This window comes from Corapipo altera, unplaced genomic scaffold, assembly GCF_003945725.1.
Source record: "Corapipo altera isolate COAL_440 unplaced genomic scaffold, ASM394572v1 257, whole genome shotgun sequence".
Taxonomy (NCBI): Eukaryota; Metazoa; Chordata; class Aves; order Passeriformes; family Pipridae; genus Corapipo; species Corapipo altera.
The window spans coordinates 171,166-187,783 of record NW_020885045.1 but is presented as its reverse complement, the minus strand read 5'-3'; the positions used below and the strand labels follow the sequence as shown (position 1 = coordinate 187,783).

Genomic DNA, 16,618 nt, shown 5'->3' with positions numbered 1-16,618 from the left:
AACCACTGCCAGTGCCACCAGGAGACTTTCCAAACCACTGCCAGTGCCACCAGGAGACTTTCCAACCTCGACTTGTTTTATGTATCAATTCCCCCCCCAAGATTCTTTCCGACTCCCAAACTCAGATTTTCCAGCTGCAAACCCCCCAAACCCACCCAGACACCCAAACACCCACTTCTCACCTGCTTTGTCCTGCAGGAATTCTGTGCCTGAATCCAGGCCCATGAAGGCTGATGGGTCCAGAGCCTCTGCAGGAGAATACATGGGCCCCAAGAAAGGTTGGTCAGGTACCATCATAGGGCTGTGTGGTGCTGAGGAAACAAAGCCCTTTTGTTAATCACCAGCCCTCTTCATTTTTTTTAATTTACTTTATTTATTAATTTATGCTTATTTTAACTTTATTTATTATATTTTAACTTCAAAAATAATTGTTGTTAAAATAAATCTTCATTAAACCATTAAAATTAATGTTTATTAAAATAATTGTTTATTAAAATAAATATTTTAACGTTTAAAATAAAATGCTTTAACATAATTTATTGAATTATTTACTTTATTTATTAATGACTCCTCTCCTAAATTTCAAGTCTACACAACACTTGGACCTTTCTGCTCACAAGTACTTCAGTTCAAGTTCGTATCAAATCTGTTATTTCAGCTTTACAAACCATAAATTCTGTATTCATGTAGAACTTTTTAACAAGGTGTTATACAGTAAACACAGGCAAATTACTTCCCCTTGGCTTTCTGCTTCTGCTCCCATGAATTCCTGCTAATAATCACTTAATAATCCAATATTAATAAAATAATCCAATAGCTCAAAACCCCAAGACCACCCAGTTCGTGTGTATTTGGTTTTTAGACACGAAAATAAGAGCAGGAGAAAAGGCCTGTGAACTTTAGACCTTAATAATTTGCTGTATATATATGAAAGTCAACAGAGAGAACTCCCCAGCTTGAGCAGCAGGGAGAAATGCCCGGGAGGAACTCACTGAGGATGTCTCTGGAAGCTTCCCCATGGCCCGGGAACAGCGGCACGTTCCTCATGTCAGCAGGAAAGGACAAATCCGGCAGGTTCTCCCCTCTGTGCATGTTGAAGGGGTCTGAGGAGACACAAGGAGGTCAGTGTCACCACCCGGGGGGGGGACACGGCACAGAGGAACATCAGAAAAGGAGGTGAAGGTGCTCCTGACCCCACCACTGCACCCCTCAGGGAAAGCTGCTCTCGGGGTCAGTTACCAGGAGCAAACTCCTTCGTAATTCCAACTTCCACCCACCAGTGACAGTTCTCAGGCTGCTTCCCAGGGAAAGCTGACTGACATTTAGGTCCTGGCTGTTCAGGGAGAACCTCCTCCACCTCCTCTCCAGGAGGAATCATCTGCTTGTGTCCTGATGGACACACCCAGTTCACCTGAGTGAGGAACGACGGCTGAGCTCAGCTCAGTTAAATCCAGAGCAGACCAACGGAAGGAGTGGAACCTGCGAGCTCTCCCAGCCAGGAGCTGTATCCCAGTAGGAACTGGGTGATGGGCCAGTATTATAACCAAGTAACAAGGCAGAAGGGAAAGGAACAGTGTTCCAGGCAGACTGCTCCATCCCTGGAAGTGTCCAAGGCAAGGCTGGGCAGAGCTTGGAGCAACCTGGAATAGTAGATGTTTAAGGTTCCTGTCACCCCTGCCCTCTGGCAGTGGGAAGCCATTCCCTGTGTCCTGCCCCTCCATCCCTTGTCCCCAGTACCTCTCCAGCTCTCCTGGAGCCCCTTTAGGCCCTGCAAGGGGCTCTCAGCTCTCCCTGGAGCCTTCTCTTCTCCAGGGGAACCCCCCCAGCTCTCCCAGCCTGGCTCCAGAACAGAGGGGCTCCAGCCCTGGCAGCATCTCCGGGGCCTCCTCTGGACTCTCTCCAGCAGCTCCACGTCCTCCTGCTGCTGTTCCCAGGGCTGGAGCAGCTCTGCAGGGGGGTCTCAGCTGAGGGGGCAGAGGGGCAGAATCCCCCCCTGCCCTGCTGAGGGATCAGCCCAGGCTGTGGGTTCACAGCTGTCCCTGGGATACAGCCCTTCCTGGGCCAGGAATGAGGGATTCCTGGCACACCTGCCTGGCCTGTGCCACGTGTCCATGGCACTTCTCTGGACAGGCACAGCCTCTCAGAGGTGAGGGACATTTCCCAAACTCTGTCACATGTTGTGTCACCCAGGAGCCAAAGGACTCCCCGCTCACCAAATTCCTGTCACACCCCATTTCCAGACACTGCCCAGATCTCTCCCAGGTGCCCAATTAACAGGGATTCAGTTGAAGGCTGTTGCTCATTTTCATGCCAGATGTGCTTCCTGCAGGGCCAATGGCCCAGCTTCAGGTGTTCCCATGCCCACAGTGCTCTGAGATGTCAGAATCAGGTGAGCTGAGGGAATTAGAAACCTGTCAGACCATTTGAGATGCCAAGACAACATCTTCCCCCAGAGCAAGGTGGAGAATATTTTAAATTCAAGCTGTTTACATCAGTGTTGCCAGGACTAAACAACTGCCCTTTTTCCAATTAAAAAAACAACCCCCCAAAAAAAGGTAAAAAACCCCAAAATCATCATGATTGAAACCAATTTAAAAACTAAAAGAGATGCTGCTGGTTTTCCCTCTTTGTCCAGCAGTTGGATGATGTGGGAAAAATGGGCAGCTTGGATTAAACCCTGTCTCTGCTCCAGAGGGAAAAAGGGGAGAAGTGGAAGAACTTTTTGGTTGCAAGACACTCTAAGGACATGAAACCTAAAGAAATGTGGTTTCATGCAACAAATAACCCACAAATTCACATTATTCAGGCCACAAGATCACTGGGTGATGGGCCAGGTATGTAAATTGTTCCTAATCAACAGCTTTGACATCTGGCTCTTGAGCATAACAACATCAGCATCCCATTCCTGCAGCCACAAAGAAGCAGGAGGGAAAACCCTACAAATCAGTGGCTCTTCTGTTCCAGTTCTTCCATGAATCATTCCTTACCCTTGTAAAAATACATCATTTCTTCACAGAATCTCTCAGTAAATCCACGATTCAGATCATGCATTAAGCAGGTCCACAGTGCTCAAAACTATATTAAACCCAGAAGTTCCATCCTGTACCTTTCCCTGTGATAACCTGGGCAGCACCCCCATTTCTCAGGTGCTCCAGGAGCCATTTCCCACAAGCTTTCTCGAAAGGGAGAGAAAACTGAGGGGATGTTGCTGGGTGAAAGCGTCTCTTTCTGTAGGGTTATACAAGGTTCACCATCTAATTTTCAGGAGAGTCAGCAGCTCCAGAGGCTCGGGAACAGCCCGACCTGCATTGCAGAGCAGTGACATGACAGCTGGAACCGGACCTGCCCAGAGCCAGGGGCAGCTGGAGTTCAGCAGGCAGGGACTGGGAGAGGTTTGCACCAAACTCCACAGCTCCCAGGAGAGGTTGAACTGTCGGAGTCAACCAAAAACTGCTCTTGTCATACAATTATAGAATCATTAAGGGTGGAAAAGCCCTCCCAGCCCATGGATCCCCCCTGTGCCCCATCCCCACCTTGTCCCCCAGCCCAGAGCACTGAGTGCCATGGCCAGGCCTTCCTGGGACACCTCCAGGGCTGGGCACTCCAAACCTCCCTGGGCAGCCCCTGCCAAGGCCTGACCACCCTTTCCAGGGAGAAATTCCTTCTGGTGTCCAAGCTGACCCTCCCCTGGCACAGCTTGAGGCCGTTCCCTCTCCTCCTGTCCCTTGTTCCCTGGGAGCAGAGACAGACTCCCCCTGGCTCCCCACTCCTGTCAGGGGGTTGCAGAGCAGAAGGTCCCCCCTGAGCCTCCTTTTCTCCAGGCTGAGCCCCCCCAGCTCCCTCAGCTGCTCCTGCTGCTCCAGCCCCTTCCCAGCTCTGTTCCCTTCCCTGGACACGCTCCAGCCTCTCCATGTCCTGTACTGGAGACCCCAGAACTGCCCCCAGGGCTGGAGGTGCCTCAGCAGTGCCAGCACAGGGACAGGCCCTGCCCTGTGTCACCCCATGGCTGGTACAAACCCTGCCCTGTGTCACCCCATGGCTGGTACAAACCAGGAGCCATTGGCCTCCTGCCACCCTGGGCACACCTGGGCTCATGTCCAGCCACTGTCACCAGCACCCCCAGGTCATTTCCCAGCTTTCCAGCCCCTCTGCCCAGTCTGGAGTTCTTGAGACCCAAGTGCAGGACCCACACTTGGTCTTGTTGACCCTCACCCTGTTGGCCTCAGCCCATCAATCCCATGGATCCAGCCTGTCCAGATCCCTCTGCAGAGCCTTCCTGCCCTCCAGCAGATCCACAATCCCAACCTGGTGTCCTCTGCAAACTGCCTGAGGGTGCCCTTGATGCCCTTGTTCAGATCATCAGCAAAGACATCAACCAGGGCTGGGCCCAACGCTGAGCCCTGGGGACACCACGAGGCACTGGGGGGTGGAAGGCAAGAGAGAAACCCCTGTGGGGGTGGAGACCAGCCCTTCACCACATCCCACAGCCCCTAAAATCGGGGATGCTGCGGATTCCCAAGCAGTGGAGCCCTACCAGCCATCTCCATGGGCTTGAACACGGGCTGCGGGTCGAAGCGCAGCTCCCGCTCGTCCGTCGACCAGGAGTCGTTGCGGTCGAGGAACTCCTTGTAGGACAGCTTTTCATCCATGATTCCTCCTGGGAACACTGAAAGGGGAGGAGAAAGCGACACAGCCAAAACATTAAAATACTTGGAGCAGACTATTGGACGATGTGACATTTGGAGGCCGACAGGGAACAGGAACTGGGAGTCAAACCAGAGACCAGAACAGTCATTTATTACTGCTCTGATCCAACTCTTCAAAGGTGAGAAACAGAATGATGGGAATTCCGTGTGTTGATACACATGTAAGATCAGGAAGGGACTCACACTGAAGTGCAGGACTATTCAAAATCCTTGCATTGTACAAAAGAAAGAAAACCTTAAGCCCTAAAGCTTTAAATTGGACAAACTCAGTGGAAAGGCTCAAAACTAACACCCAGACTAGTGGCTTTTTAGCTTAGTTTTCATTTTAAGGAAATCTGAATTTTTCAACTCTTCTCTGGACAACCTTAGAGTTTCCAACTGATTCCAGTTTCTTCTGGAAAGAAACACAAAAATATTGACCCCAACTCCTTCTCTCATCCCCTAAAACAACATTCTCTGCTCTTTAGCCAATAAATCTTTTTATGCTTTTAATATTTTTACCTTCACTAAGGCTAACAGTACCTGGAGCTCAGGAGAGGAAATTCAGAGTGTGCCTCAAAAGAATATCCCTGGAGATGACTGTTAATTCAGTGTAAAACTGGCTAATTAAATAAAAGTTGATAAAAGCAACCCCAATGTTAACACAGAGAGGGACCAGAGGGGAAGAATTAATTAAAAACATGATGCTGGTGTATAAAAGCAACAACCTGGTACCAGGTAGGCAAAAACAGCAAAGTGGGCAGAGATTCACAGAGACTCTAAACATTCTAATAACAACAACAAAGTGATTGAGAAAGACTAAGATGGAAAAATGGCTTTTGTGTTCCCCTGATAAAATAAGGCAATGCCACCAGCACAAATCAATCAGTGGGAACAGCAATTTGCTCAGAGATTTTGTCCTCAGAAGAGCAGGAGGGGACTCCATGAAGGCAGAAACACATCAGAACCTGTGATTAACACCTGATATTATTTCCAATTAAAGCCTGGAGGCCCAGGGCCCCTGCTGTCCCTGGGGCTGGGGCTCTGCAGGGTCAGAGGCGTGTGACCGGCTGCGTGTCCCTGTTTTGAGCTGATGACAGAAATACACTTTAGCTGGGACTTCCCAGATAATCCCCAGGAAAGCAGAAGAATTAATGAGCTTTAACTCCCTTTGAGGCATCACATGAAGGGCTGGGCGGGTTCAGTGGTGTCACCAGGGTTCAGCTCAGTGCCCTCACAGGGGGCAGGACACGGGCTCCTCTTCCTCTCTCTCCCAGCTTTGAACTGGGGTGTCCCACAACAACCACCCCACAAGGGACACGCTGGGAAAATGCTCCTTCACCACTGAAATTCAAAATATGGAGAGTGCCACCTGCCAGGTGTGGCACTGACACACCACGAGATGGGCACTGGCTGTGGGGAGAAATATCATAGATGTTATAAGTGATATCAGGGAATGAACCCTGGAATGGTTTGGGTTGGAAGGGACCTTAAATCCCATCCACTTCCAAGCCCTTGCCACGGGCAGGGACACTTTCCTCTAAAGGAATGTTATGCCCTAACAGAAGTTCACAATTGTAGATGAGATCCTATAAAGACTCTGATCCAACTAAACACAAACAAAATGTGCTTTATTTTTATGCTTATACGCCCTCGGAGAGCCAGGGATTGGGAATTCAAAGGACAATTCCAGTAAACACAAGATCTTCTACTCCTTGGCTTCCAGGTGAACAGGACCCAGTGAAAGCACTGAAGACCTGCCCCAGAATAAATGCAGTTCTGCCCATCCCTGGGGTTATCCCTGCCCCCTGAGCCCTGTGAGCCCCCCGAGCAGTGGGACCTGGCACGGGGACGCTGCTTTGCTGCCAGTGGTTTTTAGCTTTCATTCTGCTCCACAGCTCCATTTGCCATGGTTCACTTCAGCAGGAGGAGACAGAAGGTTCCCTGGCCAGGCTTTCCATCAGCTCTGCCTCCTCCATGTGACAAAGGACGGGGGGACACATGGATCCCCTGTGTCCCATGGAAAATCCAGCCCAGGGAATGCTGCCTGAGCCCCCAGTCCTGGAGTAGCTGAAAGGCTGATAATTCAAGCAGGAAATATTTTACTAATATTTTATTTTATAATATAATACGATTTTTATACTATTTTATTTTATTTATGTCTGCAAAGTGCTTTGAAGATAAAGTGTCACTACATGTGTCAGGAGACATTATTATTATTTACGATTATCTGTGGTGCAGAACAGCAAGGGATTTAATTAGATTGTACTGGAAATTCCTCCAGACAGGAGCCTGTCATTTGTGTGTCTATAAAATTCTATTTAAAGAAAAAAAAAAAAAAGAGGAGACACTGAAAGTCCTTGACAGTGTGAGGAAGAGCCTGGGAGCAGTTAAAAACATTTGACAAGAACTTCTTCAAAGCTGATTTTTGGACTAGACCCACACTAAGGCTGAGCAGCTGTAGAGCACACACTGCTTGAATTCTAAATATTTTAAATAAATCTGTTTGTTAGACCACAAAAACACATTGGCACAGTGCCATGATTAGAGATCTCCCATAAAATTAGGGTCATAAAGGTAAAGCAGAAGTCAAACCTGCCCTCTGGTTTTGTTTCAGTGGACAGGTTGTGGTCATGCCTTTAAGTGAGGAGGGGAACCTCCCTCAAGCCCACGCTGGGCTGGAGGAGGAATGAACAGGAGACAGAGTTGTACAGGGAAATATTTACATGTGGCATTGGATGGAACCAAGCTGAGCAACACCACTGGTGTTTAGGAAGCCTCAGCTCCAGCAAAGCCCCAAAATCCAGACCAAAGCTGGTTCAGGAGCAGCTGGGAGCTGACTCCAAGTCCTTCGAAGTCTAAACCAAAGACTTGCATGTTCTTCAGACAACGTTTTCATAAGAGGTGCTAATTAAAAACCCAATCCAAGCACTGCTTCCCAGCAATCCCAACGCGAGGAGGGATCCAGAGAGCTCTGGAAGGGGCCGAGAGGCCGGAGACAGACCAGGAGCAGGGACAAGGCTCCTGAGCCAGGAACAAACATCCCTTCCCTGCAGCCAGTGCCGGGATAACCCCAGAGAACAAAGATTGCTGGGTCAGAATAAACATTAGCAAATCCCCCCTTCCTATTCCCAAAATGTTTCCCAAGTTCTTTGCCCTACAGCCATAAAGCAGACACTTCCAGCTCATTTGTCGTCCCAACCCCATCCCAATATTCAGCTCCTCCTTCTCAAGCTTGGAACATGAGAAACGTGATCCCAAGGACTCAGAAAAGAGGATTTCTCAGTTCCAGCCCCGGCCCTGCAGCCCCTCCCAAAACACACGTTCTGCCTCCGATCTCTGAACAAAAGACACAAAAGCAACAAAAAGGAGAAGCCAAACTCTTACAAGGACCAATCCTGAAAGTGCCCGTTAATGTGTGCCAGCAGCAGATCATGCACTCGACACAAAATGCAAATCTGACAGATCCCACAAACCTGTAAAGCAATTTTAGTGAGTATTAAAGCTCAGTGGCAGCTGAAAATCCGGTTACGAGCGCTGATAATATAAACCAGGGTAGGATTAGAGCTTACAAAGTCTTGCTTAAAGGAAAAAACACCATTAACAACGTACTTACAGAGCAAACTTGCTTCTGACAGGAAAAATAAGGATCCCATGCAAGTAGCACCTTCCCTGCACTGATCCCAGGGCAGGTTCCCAAAGAGAGCAGGACGTTCAGCAGAGCTGCTGACGGCGGGGATTTGTTTGTGTTCTCAGCCCTCTGCAAAGATCAGCACGGCCACAACCCCCAGGGCAGGGCTCAGCCAGCCCAGAGAGCCCTCCTGGCCACCCACCCCCGGGGCCCTGCTGGGCTGGGGGCTCTGGCAGGAGCAAAGCCCCGTGCCCGGCGTCCCGCAGGACATCCCCCAGGGAATGTCCAGCCAGGAGCTCTCCCAGGAGGGGATTACAGGGTAAAGCCTTTTCGCTGCAGGAGATGCTAATCTTGGGAGGTCACCGGCCAGACCTCCAGAGGGAGGTTAAGTATCTTCCAAATTAATGAGTGTGCAGCCAGGAGAGGCCCCTGCCAGCAACCAGGGAAGAGAGAGGCTTAAGGGCTCCATTCCCATATGGATCTCCAGGGGAATTTGCCCGGATCTCCCCATTGCTCCGGGTCTTACAGGGATGCCAAGAGGCCTTGCTGGAACCACCACCCAAGGGCAACAGTGTTATCAGCTGGCACAACAGGTCAGGACAATAAATTCCCATCAATCCCAAAGGGAATGAAAGTCCACACACACACACCTCTCTCTGCAGGGTGTGGTATCTGCTACCTTGAAAAGGAACTTCAGAATCAGGGAATTCCAGACTGGTTTGGGTTGGAAGGGACCTGAAAGCTCATCCTGTCCCACCCCTGCCATGGGCACGGACACCTTCCACTAGTCCAGGTTGCTCCAACCTGGCCTTGGACACTTCCAGGGATGGGGCAGCCACAGCTTCTACGGAAAATCCATTCCAGGGCCTCCCCACCCTCACAGCCAAGAATTCCTGCCCAATATCCCATCTCTCCCTGCCCTCTGGCAGTGGGAAGCCATTCCCTGTGTCCTGTCCCTCCATCCCTTGTCCGAAGTCCCAGCAATGAGAAGCAAATTAAAATCCAGCACTGAGCTGGATGGGAAAATGAAGATGAGGAATCTATTACAGGTCATCAAGAAGCTGCAGGGCATTTCAGACGGATGCTGACAGCTCAAGAAGGGTTTTATTGCCTTCCTTCTGAAATTCCACGCTGTTATATAATCTGGAATGCTAAAAGAGCTCCGTGCGTACGACTGTCAGAACCGCTATCTCCAAACTCAGGAGATGCAAAGTCAGGAACTTGAAAGTTCAACACAAGGTTCATGTTTTGACTTTTAAAAAAAATCCGCAAGTAAAAAAAAAAAATTGCAGTTGTTACAGTTTCCTGTCCAGCTTTTTTTTTCCTCGCTTATCCTTCCCAGAGGGACATTTTCCAGCAGCGATTGCTTCGTCATCGACTGAAAGGCAGAACCACAGAGGTGCAGAAAGCTCTCAAATCCCACCCTCTGCTCCAATTGCTCCAAAAGTTGATTGCTCTCCTGCTCCTGCTTCCTGCTGGGAATGTCAGTTGCTCAAGAAGGGAGTAATCCTTTAGCACACCTTGGATGGTATCACAGAAGTCTCCCAGATCCCACAGTGCTCCGGACTGCCAGGCAGGACAGCTCCCACCAGGAACCCTCTCCAGATTCCCCCATCCAGAACCACACTCGACAGACTCCACAGGTTTTAACAGCAAAGGCACCTGAAGTTCTACTTTTAAACAAAAGACTCACTAAAGACTTATTTCCACAGCATTGGAACTATTGGGAGCTGGGGAGGGACTCTGGACAAGGGATGGAGGGACAGGACACAGGGAATGGCTTCCCACTGCCAGAGGGCAGGGAGAGATGGGATATTGGGAGGGAATTCCTGGCTGGGAGGGTGGGGAGGCACTGGTACAGGTTGCCCAGAGAAGCTGGGGCTGCCCCTGGATCCCTGGAAGTGTCCAATGCCAAGCTGGATGGGGCTTGGAGCAACCTGGGCTAGTGGAAGGTGTCCCTTCTTGGGCTTTTTATTTGGCTTTTCTCAGCTGAGATTTTGGAAGCCAAGTGTTACAGCTGAGACCCCTGTTCCACCTGGGGCTCCTTCCTAATCCCGTGGGCCCTCTGATGTCCTTGGCAGGGAATATTTCCCTCCACAGCCACAGCCAAAACCCCCCAGACCTGTTCAACAGGCCCAGCATGAGATGCAGATGAGCTGAAAGAACATCTGCACGTACAGAAACCCCAGAGCAGTAACTCCAGGACTGAGTCAGCTCAATTGCTCCCCTGGCTTTGGATCCAGGCTCAGAACTGAGGAGGAGTACAAGGTGTGAGGACACCCTGGCCAGGCTGCCTTGTCTGAGATGTGTGAAGCTGAAATACCCAAAATTGAGGCCAAAGACCCACAGTGAGGGGAACCACCAACTCCCTACTTTGGGCATCCAAACCCCAGTGTGCTGGAATGGGAGAGAGCACCAGAGACCCCAGGATCACTGAGGGTGGAAAAGCCCCCCAAGGTCATCAAGTCCCCCCTGTGCCCAATGCCCACCTTGTCCCCCAGCCCAGAGCTCTGAGTGCCACAGCCAGGCCTTCCTGGGACACCTCCAGGGTGGGGACTCCAAACCTCCCTGGGCAGCCCCTGCCAAGGCCTCACCACCCTTTCCAGGGAGAAATTCCTCCTCCTGTCCAACCTGAGCCTCCCCTGGCACAGCCTGAGCCCGTTCCCTCCTGTCCTGTCACTGGCTGTCTGGGAGCAGACACCAACCCTCACCCCACTACAGCCTCCTTCCAGGGGGTTGTAATGAGTGAGAAGGTTCCCCCCAGAGCCTCCTTTTGTCCAGATGTGAGGGTCAGGAGGTGGAATCACCCCTCCTCCATGCTGCCCAGCCTGGCCAGAGCTCCTGGACACAGAGACCTCACGCCCATGAACACCCAGATCTGGGGGTGACGGGACAAGGACCCCAAGTCACAGCAGTTCAGTGTCACACGAGCATCTCCTGCCCCTCCAGAGAACCTCCCACTGAGTTGTGCTGCTGTAACATCCTACACAATTCTCCTGGCTTCCAGAGCAGCCTGGGAGCAAGGGGAAGGAGCTCTGGGGGGGCTCTGCAGCCCCTCCATGCCCAGTGCCCCCGGAGCAGGGGCAGTGTGTCCTCCCTGTCCCCACCCAGCAGTGACTCTGCAGTTCCAGCAGAGCCGTGACCTGCAGCGCTGTCAGCCCTCGTTCCGAGCAGGGAAAAGCTACTGCCCCTGAAAGGGCTGCTGCCAAATTTAAACAGCTTTCTCCTGATTCAGGGAATGCTCCAGTTCAACTGCTCCATTAGAAGTTCTTCGGTGGGGCAGAGGCTGGAGCGGCATCTCAGCCCCGGCGGTCGCACACGCCGAGGAGACTGCCCGTGCCCCAGATTAATCCAGGGTCAGGAAAAGTGCAGCACACTGCAGAGCAGAAGCCTTGGAGAAGAGCAGAGGCAGCAGAAAGGAACCAGCATAAGGATTCACTCAGCAAAGGTCAGTGCTTTGAGCTTAATGCTCAAACCTTCCCAACGTGGACATACAGAGATGGGAATTGCTCACCCCTGGAGGGGTGGGAGAGCTTTGGCTTTCCAGGTCTGGGAGTCCTTTTCCTCCAGGGAAATTGAATTAGTCTCTTGAACAGGGACACAAGTCTCCCCTGAACCTCTGCAGAGGCGGGGAAGGATGAGAAAACACTACCAGAGACACATCCAGACCCCAGACAAGCAACCTGGGAGTTTGGAAAACTCAAGGGCCTGGAGTGATAGGACAAGAGGGAGTGGCTTCCACTGCCAGAGGGGTTAGGTGGGATATTGGGAAGGAATTGTTGGCTGTGAGGGTGGTGAGGCCCTGGCACAGGTTGCCCAGAGAAGCTGTGGCTGCCCCATCCCTGGAAGTTGCCTTGGAGCAGCCTGGGATAGCAGAAGGTGTCCCTGCCCACAGCAGGGGTTGGGACTGGATGGGCTTTAAGGTCCCTTCCAACCCAAACCAATCCATGATTGTCTGGTTCTACTCTTGCTCAGCAGCAGGAGGCCCAGGAACACCCTCCAGCCCAGCCCAGATGATGGGAACACACTGCAGGGAACCCTGAGCTGCAGCCAGGACTGGTGCCAACAGCTCAAGGGGGTTCAGGTCACCATAAACACAGAGGAGCAGCTAAAGCACCACCTTCTGCCAGTCTGCACGTAGGACTGGGACTGGTAAAGTGCCCCCTGCTCCCAGGAAATCAAAGAGCCACAGAGTGGATTAAAAAAAAAATACCTGAGGTATAAAAAGCCAGTAAATTCTTAGGGAAAATATCCCCTACCTCCCACCTGATGATGATTTAGTCCCTCCTGCTGAGGAATTCCAACCTTCTCTGAGCTGTATCCTCCTGCACTGACACCAGAGCATATTTACCCAACCACCCTGAAAAACAAACCTGCAAATTTCTCTTCAGCTGAACACAAAGTGCTCCTTTATCTTTAAGAGCACGAGGAAGCAGAGGATCTGTTCTCACCCCACAGCAGACAGACCGACCCCCTCCTGACCCCCTCCTGCTCTCTGCGTGCAAAGCGCTGGATGTTTGAGGTGTCTTTTCAAGGCTCAGTGAAGGCACCACACACCACACACTCCCCCTGCCCCAGACTGTTCCACGTGCCCGTGTGACAGACCCTGGGCAGAGCTGCCCAGCCCAGCCAGCACCAGGAGCAACTGGAGCAGAAGAAGTGCCCCCACCTCGCCACCCTCCCGCTGCTGGAAGGACGAGGCTGCTCCTTCCCTCCGCTGAGCAGTTCAGCCCTGATCTCCTGCAAATCCCAAATCCCCTCCTGACAACCTCCAAGGGCTGAATTCCTGTTTTAAATGCAATCAGGGCCGGAGAAGACAACAAAAATAAACGAAGGCAGCACTTACAGTCCCTGCTGGGCGCTGACGCTGAGCTCCGAGCGCGTTCCTTGACAAGTCAGTGTTTACAGGATCAGGGAGAACAAGGTCCACACACCAGCAGATGGGAAGTGCTCTGGTAACTACTTGATCCACTAATAAGCACTTTTCAAGAGTTATTTCCTGCAGCTGAGGAAGGCACAGAACTGCCTGAGTCTCCTCAAAACTCAGAGCAAGTAAATCACATTAAAAACCATCTTTACTCACTTCACCCTGCTGTACCTACACCCTGTTTGGTGCCTGGTCACACAGGAGCAGCTTGGAGGGCTGTTCATCACTCCAGTTGCTTCTGGGCTGGCTGTTTCATCACTTCTTCCAATATCTCTTAATTAATTAGGTTATACATTAATAATGGCTCACCCTCTAAGCCAGGTGTGGTGCTTGCCCTCTCCATTCCCTGGGGCTATCCATCCCCATGCCAGGAGCTCCAGGCAGGTGCTGGGAACTCTGGCCTGGACAAAGCCTGTGCTACAGCACTGTTTAACAGCAGCACTTCTCAAATAATAAAACCCAGAACTAAAGCAGACAAGGGTCTGACCCTGCAGCCTTTTTTGCATCGTTTTCTCCTCCATCTCCATTTAACAGGTATTTTTCAACCTTCTCTTGTGTCTAATAAATCAGGAATCCTCTCCTTTTCGCCCCCTGCACTTCAGGACTTGTAAATCACGATGCCCCATAATCTGGGGGGTTTTAAATCTCTCAAGCTGTAAGTCCCATCTTCCATTTTTATTAATTTCCTCCTTTTTTCCAGAACCCTTAAGGCACTTGACACAGCCACGCTGGAAATGGTTGATGAACTCTTGCCTATCCATACAAATCCCTTCCCTCCATCAGTTTTTTAGCACTTCATCTTCCCAACAGATTTAACTCCTGAGATCCCTGACTGCCCAGATGAATTTCAGTTGATTTCCCTTTTCTCCCTCCTGCTCATTTGCCTAAAAACAGTCAATTCTCTCATATCTCTTGTTTTCCACCTTATCTTATCCCGCTCTCCCAGGTAAAACCAAGCCCTGGGGACAGCACCAGCTCCACCACCAACCCTTCTCCTGGTTCAAAACATCCTAGCTATTTATTTGGGATATTTCCAGACTGTGAGCCAACACTTCTCCCCAGGAGCTGTTAAGGAGGAAGCCACTCTGAGGACTAGGAATGAATTATAAATATGCAAAGAGTGGGGGAACTCTGAAAAATCTCCCTGTAATCCTGCCCCACGCTCCCCTCACACAGGGTGGGCAATTCCAGCCCGGAATTGCTGCTCGGATTCCAAATGCTTCACTCCTTCTGACCTACATACCTGGGCACTTGGCTTCACCTGAGACGTGCAGGAGCCACTCCGAAGTGACAATATTTACTGTCACTCTCGGAACACACAGACACAGACACAGATCTGTACATCCTCATACACACAGATATTTCCTCCCGCTTCCCGATCCCATCTGTGGGCACCCGGACACACGAGTGCCCATCTGCCTGTGTAGAATGAGATGGTGATCATGGAAATAAGTGCTCAAAATAGAACCCTCCCCTTCAGCACCACAGTCATGTTTGTTCACACACATCGCCCTGACCTACTTTTGTGCCTCCCCGATCCCAGGGCAGCGCTCGGAGCTCGCAGGAGGAATCAGAGGCAGTCGGGAGAAATCTCCCTGCCACGTCTGTAATAGAGTTTTATGGGCATTAATTCCAGCTAGTGTCAAAACTAATGACACGAGGGACATCAAAGCATGAAGCCATTTGCATAATACTGGAAGAATCTACAATTCTATTGCTGTTTATTCAGGAAGCTTCTGCTCAGAGGCTGAGGAGGATGACATGCTGGAAACCGTTCCCATTTACAGCAAAGAGGCTGCTGCTTTTCGAGGAATTTTATAATTCCTCACTAAGGAGTTTCTGATGTTTTGTGGTGCGAAATAAACCCCTGTCAAGGCTATTCTCCCTCTGCAGAACTAAGCAACAAACCCCTTTATTCCCGTGGCCGAGCCTCGAGAGGCTGAACGCACATCTGAGGGCAGCAGCTCACCTCAAAGCCAGGTTGCTCCACACCAGGGACCCCAGATGTAAGGAACAAAAACCATGAATTATTCCTCAGCTCTCTGGTCTCACATTGAATTGTCTCACCCAGATGTACTTGACAGAGCAGGGGCTGGGGCTCAGAGCTGCAGCAGAGCCACGGAGGCTCCGCCGTTTGACGGTGAGTCGAGCGGACATTTCCAGGGTTCTGGGGAGCTGTTGGTGGCCACATGGAGAGCTGCAGTGAACACACTGCAGGGCATCGCTGCACGGGGCCAGACAGGGCTCCTGGGCTGGTCTGGGTTTGGGAAAAACACACCAGTGCACAGCAAGTGTGACCTTGGAGCTCGGTGGAGCTGCCCCTGCTCCGCGGGGAGAAGGTGCGATGGTGTCTGTGGGCACCGACTGGGAGCACGTCTGGGGGCTCCAACACAGGGTGTCAGCAGAGTTCAGCAGTAGGTGACTCCAAAGAACACCAACAAGGGAAAAAAAATCATTAAACTGTCCCACAAAGTCCCTTTGGGGGTATGGCCTGAAATGCCAAATTGGAATTCCCCAAAGATGTCCATTGAGACACATCAGAACAGAATCCCAGACTGGGCTGGGTGGGAAGGGACCTCAAAGCCCATCCAGTGCCACCCCCTGCCAGGGGCAGGGACACCTTCCACTAGCCCAGGTTGCTCCAACCCCTGTCCAACCTGGCCTTGGACACTTCCAGGGATGGGGCAGCCACAGGTTCTCTGGGAAATCCATTCCAGTCCCTCACCATCCTCACAGGGAAGAATTTTGCCCCAATATCCCACCTAAATCTCCACTTTTCCAGTGGGAAGCCATTCCCCCCTGTCCTGTCTCTCCAGGCTCTTGTCCAAAGTCCCTCTGCAGCTCTCTTTAGGCACCGCTAAACCTGCTCCTGCTCTGGTTGAGTGACCAATCCACTGAGGTTTGGTGCTAAAACATCTTTATGCAGCAGCCTTGGCAGCACTGGAGACACTCCTGAGAGAGAAAAGCAGCACAAGACTCAGGAGGCAAAAATCTGATGCAACCCCTGTGACCAGCATTTCTAAAATCAACAAGAACACAACTGGCAGCTCAGACCATTAACTGGCTCATTTATTTATATATTTCTTTCTTTCTAACCAGAATTCTGGCCAGGTAAATCTAACCTTCCTCAACCCTCAGCTACTAAACTGGGCAAGTCTAATTTGGATCTTTCCATGATTATCTGGTTCTCATTCATATTGAATCTGAGACTAAGCTTCAGTGCTGCACTAAACCACCTGAATCTCCCAGTGACAAACATATAAATGAAGATTTTTCTCTTTTTTTTATCTTTAAGCAGAGTCCTTTTGGTTGTAAGACTGAGACCTGGAGTCCCTGAAACCTTGCAAAGCTGCATGTGAGTGACATTTTGAAAGA

General features: G+C 50.8%; 1 protein-coding gene across 4 annotated transcripts in view; it reads right to left on the bottom strand.

The window, feature by feature from the left end:
- Positions 1-16,618, bottom strand: part of MAP4 (microtubule associated protein 4) — a 115,150-nt gene that overhangs the window by 58,939 nt on the left and 39,593 nt on the right. For all 4 annotated transcript variants that reach the window (XM_027668561.1, XM_027668563.1, XM_027668565.1 and 1 more), the window contains exons 4-6: positions 4,535-4,666; positions 993-1,103; positions 183-311 (exon numbers count right to left, since the gene is read on the bottom strand). In XM_027668561.1, the coding sequence (XP_027524362.1) occupies positions 183-311; positions 993-1,103; positions 4,535-4,666 (372 nt within the window). The remainder of the gene's footprint in view (positions 1-182; positions 312-992; positions 1,104-4,534; positions 4,667-16,618) is intronic.